The sequence below is a fragment of the Drosophila nasuta genome, chromosome 3 (genome assembly GCF_023558535.2).
Source record: "Drosophila nasuta strain 15112-1781.00 chromosome 3, ASM2355853v1, whole genome shotgun sequence".
NCBI lineage: Eukaryota > Metazoa > Arthropoda > Insecta > Diptera > Drosophilidae > Drosophila > Drosophila nasuta.
This window is the reverse complement of record NC_083457.1, coordinates 52,152,428-52,165,364: the sequence shown is the minus strand read 5'-3', so window position 1 is coordinate 52,165,364 and position 12,937 is coordinate 52,152,428. Positions and strand designations below refer to the sequence as shown.

The 12,937-nt window shown below is 36.7% G+C and overlaps 1 protein-coding gene across 1 annotated transcript; it reads left to right on the top strand.

The window, feature by feature from the left end:
- Positions 1-8,301: 8,301 nt before the first annotated feature.
- On the top strand, positions 8,302-12,683 carry LOC132790610 (protein extra-macrochaetae). The gene is given in 3 exon segments (XM_060799191.1): positions 8,302-9,199; positions 9,201-9,265; positions 11,286-12,683. Coding segments are annotated over 3 exon segments (633 nt in total). The 5' UTR covers positions 8,302-8,690; the 3' UTR covers positions 11,345-12,683.
- Positions 12,684-12,937: the final 254 nt, after the last annotated feature.

The window sequence follows — 12,937 nt, the reverse complement described above, 5'->3', positions numbered from 1 at the left end:
AGCTATAATTTTTTTTTTTCGACAGCATTTGTTATGTTTGCACGCAGATCAAGTTTGTTTAAAATTTTTGCCCTGCCCACTCCCGCCCCCGCAAATCAACAAAATTCATACAGTTAAACAATTCATACAGTTAAACAATTATCAATTACTTAAACATTAAAAAAACTCAAATTTCATAATTTCATTTGGGATAAATATTTATGTCAGTTTCAAAGCCAAACTTAGTTGCAAATTGAAATTTGTAAGATATCATTCGAAATAGTTAATAAATTTATAAGCAATGCAAACACAGCAATAACTCAAAAGAAAACAAGTAAGAAAGCTACAGTCGAGTGTACTCGACTGTGAGATACCCGCTACCCATTTTGAATAAAAGAAATATATTTTGCGGTATTTTTCTCAAAATATACCGAATATACTGCACAATACTAAAAATATACCAAATGGTATATTTGGTATATCGATATAGTACCGCATTCAAAATATACCATAGACGGCACAATATACCAGATTGTCAGGCAAAGTAATTCTTTAATAACTTCCACAATTTGTATATGATCGCAACCAAATTTCAGGAATCATAACTACTACAGTAATTATTGTATATACCAAAATTCTTAGCTCTAGCTTTAAAATTACACTTGTTATTCGATTTTTTTGATTTGCGGGGGCGGAAGTGGGCGTGGTAAAAATTTGAAACAAACTTAATCTGCGTGGAAACATAACAAATGCTGTCGAAAAAAAATTATAGCTCTATCTCTTATAGTCTCTGAGATCCAGTGTTTCATACGGACAGACGGACGGACAGACGGACAGACAGACGGACATGGCTAGATCGTCTCGGCTGTTGACGCTGATCAAGAATATATATACTTTATAGGGTCGGAGATGCCTCCTTCTACCTGTTACATACATTTCCTGCCGGCACAAAGTTATAATACCCTTCTACCCTATGGGTAGCGGGTATAACAATCATAATTTAAGATTGTAGTCTTGATTTTAGTACCCTTTTCCTTCTGTGTACTTTAAAGAAAGATTCATAATATGTTATATGTTATTATGTTGGCATTACAATCTATATTAGATAACATATTAAAATAACAATATTACACATTTTATTACATATTTTTCTCATTTTTCAAAATCTCTAAAAATACTAAAAACAAATTATATATTTCTCATTTTATTATATAATATGTTGCTCTCTTCCATTTAATCTATCAATTCTATTTTTCAGTATAATTTTCTCGAAATATTATCAGCTGCTAGCATTTGTTACCCTAAATAGAAGCAAAAATAGTTCATCGTAATATTAGATAAGTTGAGTCACATCCTTTAAAAGGTATCAGCTGGATTGATCACCTGAAAAAGTTGAACAAATTATGTGATTAACTCGTAGGCAAAGTAAAGAACAGCTCGGATTACATTTCAATCGCATTCGTAGATCAGATGTCAGCTTAGAGAGAAGGTGCAGAGAGAGAGAGAGAGAGCAAGGTGGAGAGAACAGAAAAATAGCAGCTCATCCATCAAGCCAAATATGACAGACAGAAGAAGAAGTGGGATATTATGATGATGTTGGCTAAGTGCTGTTGTGTTGTGTTTATCTTTGGCCAGCAATTAGCAACTGGCGACAAATTGACGAGCAGGACAATGCGACAACAACAAGAACAGCAGCAGGACAACAACAAGGATCTTCAGGCTGTTGACCACCTGCTGAGAGTTTTGTGCGAAAAAAAAGTGGAAGTAGAAGTTGTTGTGGATTGGTTGGCATTGTGGCAATAATATTTATGCAAGGCTGTCAGAGAGAAAAGGTCCTTCTACCTGTTGTCCTGTGTCCTGTGTCGCCTCGCCTAATGAACTTGCAACTGCGAAATGACTCACTTCGGTTGCAGTTTTCGCCAAAATCTGCGTCTATTTCTGAATCTATCTTTCTCCTACTCTTATCGTTAGTACCGTCTAGACAGTCGCAGCAGACGGCGTCGTCTGGCTAATGAGCTCAAGCTGATCTCTAAACTGCGGCAACTGTCGAGCCCACGTTGCCACGTTGCATGCCCCGCTATGTGTGCTGCTAGTCGGCCAACAGTTGCACCACATCCGTCACATTCATCGCAGTTCAACTCAACTCAACTCAGCTGCTCCCAATTAATACGCCAGCAGTTTTGGAATGCACAAAAAATGCAGCGAAAAGCGTAGAATGAGCGACTACAAAATATCCTGTAATAGAAATATCGCTTGTGTATTTAGAAAATATGAATATAAACTTTAATTTCTTTTTGGAAAATATCCTGTAATATGGATATTGCATGCATATATTGAATATAAGAATATAATTTTGAAATTTATTTTTAAAAATATCATGTAATATGAATATTACAAATATAGATAATATGAATACAATCTTTAATTTATTTTTAGTTTGTTCACTTCTTTTTATATTGGTTACAAGATATCCTGTAATATAAATATTGCTTGCGTATTTTTGAAAATATTCTGTAATATATGTAAATATTGCGTATATAGAAAATATGAATACAATCTTTAATTTAATTTTACTTTTATAATTTATTTTATATTGAATAGAAAATATCCTGTAATAAAATTATTGCTGGCATATAAAGAAGAATATCCTGTAATAGAAATATTGCGTATATAAAATTATGAAATATATATAAAATTATGAATACACGGTAATTCTTAATTTATTTTTGAATATGGAAAATATAAATATAATCAATAATTTATTGGTATATTGTTATAAAATATTGTACAAGGCAATCAAAATGAAAAGTTAACAACTAGCAAATATTCTCTAGATATAATGAGCAAAAAAATATATCTTTAACAAAAAAGAAGAGTTATCGAATGATTATTCCACATATGTATATTTAAATCTATAAAATTATTAGTAAGGAAAGATTTCAAAAACTTTTATTAAATCAATTCATTGCTAAAATGTTTATAATTTAATGTAATTTATACAAATTTAATAACGTTTCTTATTATATATCTTATTTTATTTCAATTTTAATTTTATTTTCTTGATTTTTTGTTTTAAGATTGTTTAAATCATATACTCTTATTTTAATTTGTAACATTTTTTAACTGAAAATATTTTTCTAAAGTTTTTTTTAAGTCAAAAGTTATCAATGTTAAGATTTTTATATTAAAAATTGTATGAAACAGTTTTATCGCATTTTATTTTCTAAAATATTTGTGTGAAGGTTTTTTCAAAGTAAAGATTTTTTTCGGTGATATGGACATAATTTTTTTATATAATTAAAATATCGAACGTTCAAATTTCAAGGGATTTCAAGTCGAAAAATTATCAAAATTAAGATTGTTGCATTAAAAATCCACAAAATCTTTATTAATTTGTGACATTTTATCTTCTGGAATACTTGCTTGAAGATTTTTTAAGTCGAAAAGTTGTAAAAAAATAAATTGCTTTCTCTGTGTTTGATAGTGGAGTAATTTGTTTTAAATAATTGAAATTTCCAACGATATTTCATAGAATTTTTGTTTCAAGATTTTTTAAATCGAAAACTTATTAAAATAAAGATTTTTTCTATATGTTTGATATGCAAATTATTTGTTTTTAATAATGGAAATTTTAATCGTTCGAATTCGAAAGAGATTTAAATCGAAAATTTATCGAAATAAAGATTTTTGTTTTAAAAATCCCATAAAACTATTTTAATTTGTCACATTTTATTTTCTAGAATATTTGAAAATTTTTTAAATTCGAAGAAATATCAAAATAATATAACAATATTTTAATTTATCACATTTCAGTTTCCAGTTTTTTCTCAAGAATTTTTTAAAATCAAAAAGTTATTCAATTAAAGATTTTTCTATTACAAATTATATAAAAACTATTTGAATTGATGACATTTTATTTTGTAGAATACTTGTTAGAAGATTTGTTAAGTCGAAAAGTTATCAAAATAGAGATTTATTTTGAGTTTGATATGGAATTAATTTGTTTTAAATACTTGAAATTTCTGACATTTAAATTTGAAAGGGTGTAAATAATGGACACCCCATAAAAAACATTTATTTATTTATTTACATGGTAATTATTATACAAAATAATATAATAACTAAAAGAAGGGAGTGCTAGCTACTAAGGCCATCGACTCAAACTCCATAAAAAACAGTTGTGTTTGTTAAGCTAAAATTCCCAGGGAAACAAATTATTATTTGAGTGTATGCTAGCGTGTGAAGCTGTTAATATACCCCATTGCAATATTTGTTTAGAGGGCATCAAAAAAGCCCGGTGGCCGCTTAGCGCGTTCTCGCTTTCTTGCTTTCTCGCTTTGTCCGCTGGTCGCAATTCGATTGCACTCGAGACTCGAGACACAAAGCGAGGCAAAGCGAAGCAAGCGGCTGCAACGAACGGTAAAAATGCATAACACAAATAACGGCAGCCGGCCAAAAGTGCAGATGCAATGTCAATGCTCGCTGGCAGGACTCGCTGGCAGGACTCGCTGGCTGGCGATGTTTTCCCACTCAATTAGGGTAGCAAAAATTATAGTGAGAATCGAGGCGGCTGCGCACATTTGCCTAAAACATTCCCCCTTCAGCTGTCCGCTTTTGTCCCAGACTGACAACAACAACAACAGCAACCGAAAAGGACGAAAATGTTGTAGCATATGTCGCGGCGTGCGGCGCAGTTGTGTTGTTATCCTTGCTGTTGCTGTTGCCATTGTTAATCGTATCCTGCGTAATAGCATAATAATCCCTAATCGCATCTGATCTGTTCACCTGGTTGCCACACACTCTCTCTTCCTTTCTCTCTCTCCCTTTCTCACTCTCTCTCTATTGCCGGCTGCACATTTTTTATCGATATCCTTTGGCAGCTTTACAAATAGCGCGACGCGTCCTTTTGTCCTGCCTGAATACTTTTAATAGGCTGGGGTTATTTTGACAGCAGTTCATTTGCCTTCTGCCGTTGACATTTGTCAGACTGCCTATTGATCCTGCGGCTGCTGTATCCTTCGCCTTCAATGTGTCGACTTTTATTCTGTTTCATTTGTGGCTGCGTTTGTTTTGTTTTCTCTTTTTTTCTGCTGCTGTTTGGCGTTGTTATTGTTTGTGTTTTGTGCGCCGTGGAAGCTGTTGACTAATAGCTGTGTTAATTTAACAGCTATTTAGTTGCATGTCCTGTGACAAGCATGAAATTTCATGCAATTCATTTCAAGTCTCGTTATCATAAACATAGCTGGCTGCTATGAAACTGCAAGCTCATTGTTACGCACGCTCTCTGAGCTTACTTAACCTTGCCCTAGCATGAGCTTTGTTTGTGTTGTGCATATTCTAGACGTGTGTGTGCAAGTCTCATTATTAATATACATAGCTGACTGCTATGAAACTGCCTGTCTGAGCTCACTTAACCTAGCCCAGCTAAGCTTTGTTTGTGTTTATTTTTGGCACTTGCATATTCTAGACGTGTGCTTGTGTGTGTAGAGTGTGCGCTCTCACGCATGCCACTTGCGCTCATTAGCCTAAGCAAAGCTTCACAACGCACTTTCACGATGTGTTGTGCTCTCGCTTACGCACATTCATAAATGCCCATTTCAGTTTTTGTTCAGTTCCCATTCCCACGCATTGCGATTGATTGTTGTCGTTGCTTTGTGTGCGAGTGTGTGTGTGTGTGTGTGTGTTTGCAAGCGAAAATAAACAAAAAGCTTTTGAAGAGTGGAATTAGTATTCAGTTACCATAACAACCGGAGGCCGGATGCGCTATATCGCCGATATATGCGATATATGAGGATGCCATTGAAATGCCTGTCTGAGTGAGAAAGCGATATGCAAAATGCTAAAAATAAGACACAAGAATAAAAAGCAACAACAAACATTGTCGCACCGAATTCATTAATGAGTTTCGCGTATGCAACATGTCAGCAACAGTTTGTGGACCAAAAGGGGGAGGCATGCTTTTAATGGCCTAGACGCGAGCAGTGGTTGAGTGACTGCAAGTATTGGATTTCTGCATATCTGCAACGCCATCTACCCCAGCAGCTCCCCTTCTCTCGCTCACTCTCGCTGTGCTGCTGATTGACATGTGATCGCATCGCTTTTGCTTTGCTTTGCAAGCTCCTTCCTCCGCTCCCTCTCTCGCTCACACTCACACCTTAACCTGTTGCCATCGTCGTCGTTGTCGTCTTCGTCTGCTCATTTGTCATTCAAGCGAAAAGCACTCGAACTTGGAGTCAGAGTCAAGAAATGGGATGTCGTAAAGTGAAGTAAAGTCCTCTTTGCAGTCATAAAATTATGATCGGTATTTCTGCTGGAAATTTGAACTCGGCTTTTATTTTATTTTTGTACATTTTTAAGTTTAGTTTTTCGACACGGTTTCTTGTGTATTTCATGCAACACCTTTCGCTGCAAATACTTGGAAATGAGCGCGAAATTCCACAACATGGTTTCTGTTCTTCTTCCCTTCCATGCCATGCAAATGAATGGCGCTAATTTGCCACACATAGCAAATTGCCATAATGAATGGCAATGAATGGTGGCATGCCCCGACTCTGTCAATTAGCACATTGGAGCAACGTTCCACTGCGACGCACACGATTTTCCATCCAGCCAGCCAGCCAGCAAGCCAGACGTGTCATTTTTCACAAAAACAACAAACGCCTCACTTTCAATGAACTGCATTTTCCATCACAATTTCCTCAATGACAACGACGACGTTTGTCTCACAATCCCAAATCCAACACAAATCAAACACTCGACTGGCGTCGTCGTCGTTTTTGTGGTTCGTGGTCTGTTGTAATACGATCGTGATTTCATGCCCAGCGCAGAAGACGAAACCCTACAAGTTCTGCTTCTTCTTTTACTTCGTGTATGTGGGAGCGAAGTCAAGAGAGGGCACACACATAGAGAGAGCGAGATGTAGCCGTAACTCAAAGATATCATAAACCCAAATTAAGATAAACCACGAAGAAAGAAAAATGAATATCAGTCGCATAGCCGAGTTGATTTCATTCACAAAATCACATACACACACAAAGAGAGTGTGAGAGAGTGAGCGCGTTAGTCTTAGGAGAGTGAGCACAGTGCGCATCGCGGAGAGAGCGCAACCCCAGCCGACCAATCAAAGTAAAGCAATGCAAGCTGGGGAAATTCTACACAGCTACGAGTTGAAACTTGCAGCTAGGCATACTCTCCACACAGCTGAGAGTTGTGGTCTGTGAGTGGATGCCAAGTGGACTCTACAATGCTTGGGAGTTGAGAAGCTGAGATTTGAGCATTGTGGAAGCTGGGGAAGTGAAGGCTGCAGTCTACAAAAATGTTGAGAGTTGCAATAAAAGCCACAAGTTGAGAGTTGGCATGCAAGCCACAAGCTGAGAACTGGAATGCAAGCCACAAGCTGAGAGTTGAATTATAAGCTGCAAGTTGGAAACTATGTGGAACTTGGGGAAGTTATGTATTCTGTTCAAAACAATTTTAGTTAAATTCAAAATATATTTCGAAAGTGACAATATAATTCAGAATGTTTTTATTATCTTATTTTAGATATTACGAATTAAATTAAATTCACTTCAATTAATTTTTTAAATGGTATATTGTATTAAATGTTCCCCTTCAAATATTTCACCATGCCGACCACAATTCACCAAATCAATTCACCTGGCAGAGTCAATACTCTCCACGATGTCCAGTTCCTTGTGTTCCCCTTAACTCGCCACACAGATTTACCAGTTTACCAACTCTACTCTACACATCGCGTAGATCCTGTTTTGCTTGCTTGCCCCTTAAGTCTACCACAGATTTTGCTCACCTAAACAAAATCTCTACATCAAATATTCACCTACGCTCTCACACTCTCCCGCTTTGTGATAGGCGGAGCCATTTTGTTTGCCTTCGTGTGTCTGCCGTGTGGTTCGTATTTTGAATGCTTCCACTTGAGAGAGGGCTGTAAACAGAGTTGATGAAATGCAATAAAATTTAAAATTAAATAAATCTTCATATGATTAAAAAATATTAATATATTAAATAATTTATATTCACTTATTTATTTAATAAGTAAATCAAACTGATTGCATTCAAACATTTCCCCTCATTTTTGGTGGATGGGACAAGTTTTTGGCCATGGCTTTGTTAGTGGTTGGTTGGTTGACACAGCGAGAGAGTGAGAGAACGCGCGCAAGCAGAGAGCGAGAGTACGAGAGCGTGTGTTCGTTTGTTCGTTCGGGTTTTGCTCGAGCCGAAGTGTTCGAGTCTTTTCATTCGCCAGTTCGTTCGGCTCGCGTATAAAAGGCGACGTCGGCGCGCTCTCCGACTCAAATACAAATTTCTCGTGGTCGTTGAAGGTTGTTGCTAGTGCGCGCTAAAGAAAAGCAAAAGAAAGAAAATAAAAGCAAAAGGCAAAAAATTGAGAAACAAAAATTCAAATTGATTTTGAGCAACACTCAACAATAAACACGCTGGATTAAAGTGTTTTTTTTTGTTGATCAAAGTTAAACAAATACAAGTTCCCAAAAAAACGCAACGACAACTCAAGCAAAAAAAAGTGCGTGTCAAGTGAAAGAAAAGTTCAACAACAACCAAATAAAAAAAAACAACACTTTTTTGTGTTGAACAACAAATTCAAATAGAACATTCCTCGCAAAAGTTAAACGGCAACGACCGTGTAAAAAGCCGCCAAAATTCTACTCAAGGAGCGTAAAGCGATCATTTCGAAAATGAAATCATTGACGGCCGTTTGTCAAACAGCAGGTGGCGCTACCTCCATGCCGGCCATGAATCCAAATGGACGCATTGCGCGTCATCCGCCGCATCGCGGCGATGGCGAAAATGCCGAAATGAAAATGTATCTCTCCAAACTGAAAGATCTGGTGCCGTTTATGCCCAAAAATCGCAAGCTCTCCAAACTCGAGATCATCCAACATGTGATCGATTACATCTGCGATCTGCAAACCGAGCTCGAAACACATCCCGAAATCAATAATTTCGATGCGGCCGCTGCCCTAAGTGGCGTCGCAGCCGCTGCAGCCGCCGGCAGCGTTGATGATGAGGACAGCGAAATGGATGAATTGGATGAGATGGAAATGAATATGGATGGCGATGTGCTCGCCATGCGTTTGGCTGCCGAACAACAGGAGCAGCTGGCGAAAATCTCTAGTCCCGCTGCAGCAGCGACGCGCTTGCCGTTGATCGATCGTCAGAGCCCCAACACAATTCTGCCCGCCGCAGCAGCAGCATCGGCAGCAGCCACCAGCGCAGCACAAACAACAACAACAGCAGCAGCAGCAACAGCGGCGCTAGTTCAACAATCGTCCGAAAGCTTAACGACGGTAAGTTACAAATCTCCACACTCCCAAAAATATCAAAAAAACAAAAGCTCTACTTCATTTTTGATTTGCTGCATTTGCAATGCAAATCGCGGCGTCGACGTCAAAGTCAAAGCTTTGACGCGACGAAATTACACATGCAAGCGCATTAAGCAAGAGGCGAATTTCCATTGTTGTTGTTTTTGTGACCTCATTTGCTGTCGTGGTCAATTGTTACAGTAAGGACGTCCGTTCTGTCTGTCTGTCTGTCTCTTTCTGTCCTGCTGTCTGTCTTGTCAGCATTTACATTTCGCACTTTAAATTATAATTTATTTTACTTGCATGTGTGTTTGCAAAATTTACATTTTTTTTCATTTCATTGCTTTGCTTTCTTTTTGCGGCACAGCGAACAACAACAATAAATCTGCTGAAATTGTTGAAGCCGCCTTCTCTCGCTCCCTCTCCCTCTTGCACTCGCACAATTTCGTTTTGTTTTTATAGACATTTCACATACATATTTTGTGCTGTCGTTGTTTCTTTCTTTCTCTCTTGTTGTTGCTACTATACGTAGCTGTTAATTTTTTTTTTCTCGCGGCCTTTTTTCTGCTCTTCCTCCTCCTCCACTACCGCGTCGACGTTGTCGTCGTCTTCTTCTTTCGCTTTGCTGCTGTCTGTGATGTTTTAAATGAACACCTGCAGATACTTAAATTTATTTCATGTGTGTCTACACACACACACATACATACACAAATATACTTGTACATTCACACGCACATTCGCTTTAAGCTTGACTTTAGCATTTGAAATTGGAGAATCATCATTCGCAGTCGCAGCGCAGCCTCCGTTTCAGTTGTTGTTGCTGTTTTGCTGCTTACTTCATTAGCGCAGTTTTTGGCTGTTGTTTCGTTTACGTTTTTCTTATAAATGATGTTGGCAAAATATTGTTAAATACTTTTTTAACCAGGAACAGGTTATAACATGTGTGCGGCAAATTTATTAATTCGTCTTTGATTAATTGTGCATTTGCAATCGCTCTCTTCTCTTTTTGGTTTGGGCTTGCTTAAAAAACTTCCCCACATTCACACAACGCCACAATTAGTCGTCCATTCTTTTTGTTGCTTGCGGTTCTTGCAAAACATCTGCACTAAGTTTGAGACGCCGACGCCCACGTCTCTGCCGCTGCCGCTGCCTCTGCACGCAGTACGCACACAGCTGCACACAATTGTGTGATGTGTCACCGTGGCCGCAAAACAACAAATTCTTTCCTAAAGGCATATTCACACACTCACACACACACACGCACACACATATACACAGAGCAAACCGTAAGAAGAAATGCACGTGTTCAAAATGTTCTCGTTATGTACATAGCTGTTGTTGTTGTCGTTGTTGTTTTTGCTGTTGTTCTCGCTGCCTTCGTTCGCTTTTGCTGTTGCTGTTCTTTTTTTGTACTTTTTCGCGCCGCGCAGCTGTGCGCCAGTCGCCAGTCGGTCGCTTTCTACATTGTGCTTCACCACTCGCCCCCCTTCCACCACACACACACCGTTCTCCACACACACCGTACATGACAAAGCTCTGCGGTCACTCAACATAACGGACAACGACAGTAAGAGACGCAGCAACAACAACAATAACTCATTTGATTTTCTTAGTTGCGCAGACTGCTGATGGCGCTCAGTTGGCGCCTCTTCTTTGGCCCTTCTTCTCAGGCGTCGCGGCCCGTCGCCAATCACCACCACACTTGGCAAGGCAATGAAAATGAAATACAGAAAAACAACAGCGACAACAAAATAGAATATGCGCGCTCGTAAACAAACGAGAGACAACAACTCAACTAAAATAAAACACAGAAAAACAAAAAGGAAAGACGCAAACGCAAAACAACAGCAAATTAATTGATAATTCGTGAGCTGTGTTGTGCAAGTCAGGCACACACACACACACACACACTAAACTTGAAACTTTGAATAGAGCTTTATAATTACATGCAATTTTTGACTAATTTATTCTCTCGCTTTCTCTCATTGCAGCAAAACAGCGGCGAAAAGGACAGCAGGCAATCGTAAAGCAGCTGAAGGAATATAAGAAGAAGAAACAGAATTAGGAGGGGGCAAGAACTACAACTAAAACTAAATACACACACACATTTAAAAGATACACACACACATACATATGAATAGTGTAGTACAGTCAACTCTCCACTCAAATAACTCAAACTCGTGTGAAGATCTCCGCAATAAGAAAGCAAAAATCAATTAAAATACTTACAACTTACATGCATACATACAATACATAGGCAAGGTAGCCACGCCTCCACAGTGGGGCACAGTGGGTGCCAAAGCATTTCACACCAATACATTGAAAGAGTTTAGTTCTAAATAAATAACAAGCAAACCTAACTAAGTAGATATAAAAAAAGAAAAACATTGTAAGCACTTAACATTATTATTATTAACTTGTAACTTTAAACGTTTAACAATTAACTAATAGCAGCAGATAACTACGAAGTTAATGAAGATGAAGATGAAGAAGAAAAACAAAACTTGGCAAAGCTTTAAACAATTTAATTTTTCCTTTAAATGAAATGAAAAAAAAATGGAATTTTTTGTTTTCTATATGTTTAGTTTATTTTTTCGGTTTAAACGATGAAAAACATTGTTAATTTTACGTAAATCGAAGATGAAAGAAGAAAATGCAAAGCAGAAAACAGCAATAAAAAAAGAAGTAAAACAAAATTCTAACAATTTTTCATTCTCATTTTTTATTTCAATTACAAATTTCCTATTAATTTTAATATAATTAAAAAACTAAACTACTAAAATATGAAAGTCGCTTAAACAAATTCTTCCTATTATGATTATTATTATTTAGCCAGCCAGCAAATTGAACAACAATTCATTTAATTTATAATATACATTCATACACATATATTATTTATGCTTAATTTTCTCATACCTCAAGGAACAATTTGTTTATCATATTAGTTGAGCGCAGGTTTTCACCTCAGCTCTCCCATTCAACTTCCTCTTTTAAAAGTGAAATCAACATGAAAACTTGAATATAATAATAATAATAATACATAATATTAATAAATATATAAATATATGTTCTGTGATCTGTAGCATACTTTGTACAAAGTGTTTTTATAGCGTAATTATGCGTTTTACTTATATTTTATGATTTCGAAAAGAAGAAAATTCTGTAAAATCTTAATTATCATTTGTTTTTTTTTTTGTGTTTCCTCCCCCTTTATCAATGATGTAACATATTGATTGAAAAGAATGCAAAAAAAATGAAAAACATGAAAAAGAAAAAAGCAAAAGTATAAAAACAACAACAACAAGAAAACAAATTAAATTTTAGCTCTTACAAAATAAAAATTACATTATATGGAAAAAATGAAAATTTCATCAAATTGTTTTTGATTTTCATGGGTTGGGTTTTCAGTGATTAAACTACCTGCTGTCTGCTCTGTTACCTTAAGGCTCTTACGGTAGCTTGGAAATTATGTGGAAAACCAGCGAACAATGTGGAAAAATCATTTCCCATGTAAACAAGTGCAACGAATTACAACAACAAAGGCGAAGCGTAGAAGAATGATAATGCCGACAGACAAGTTTTCTCACGCACTGTCATTGTCTCCGATGTGGTTGTTGTTG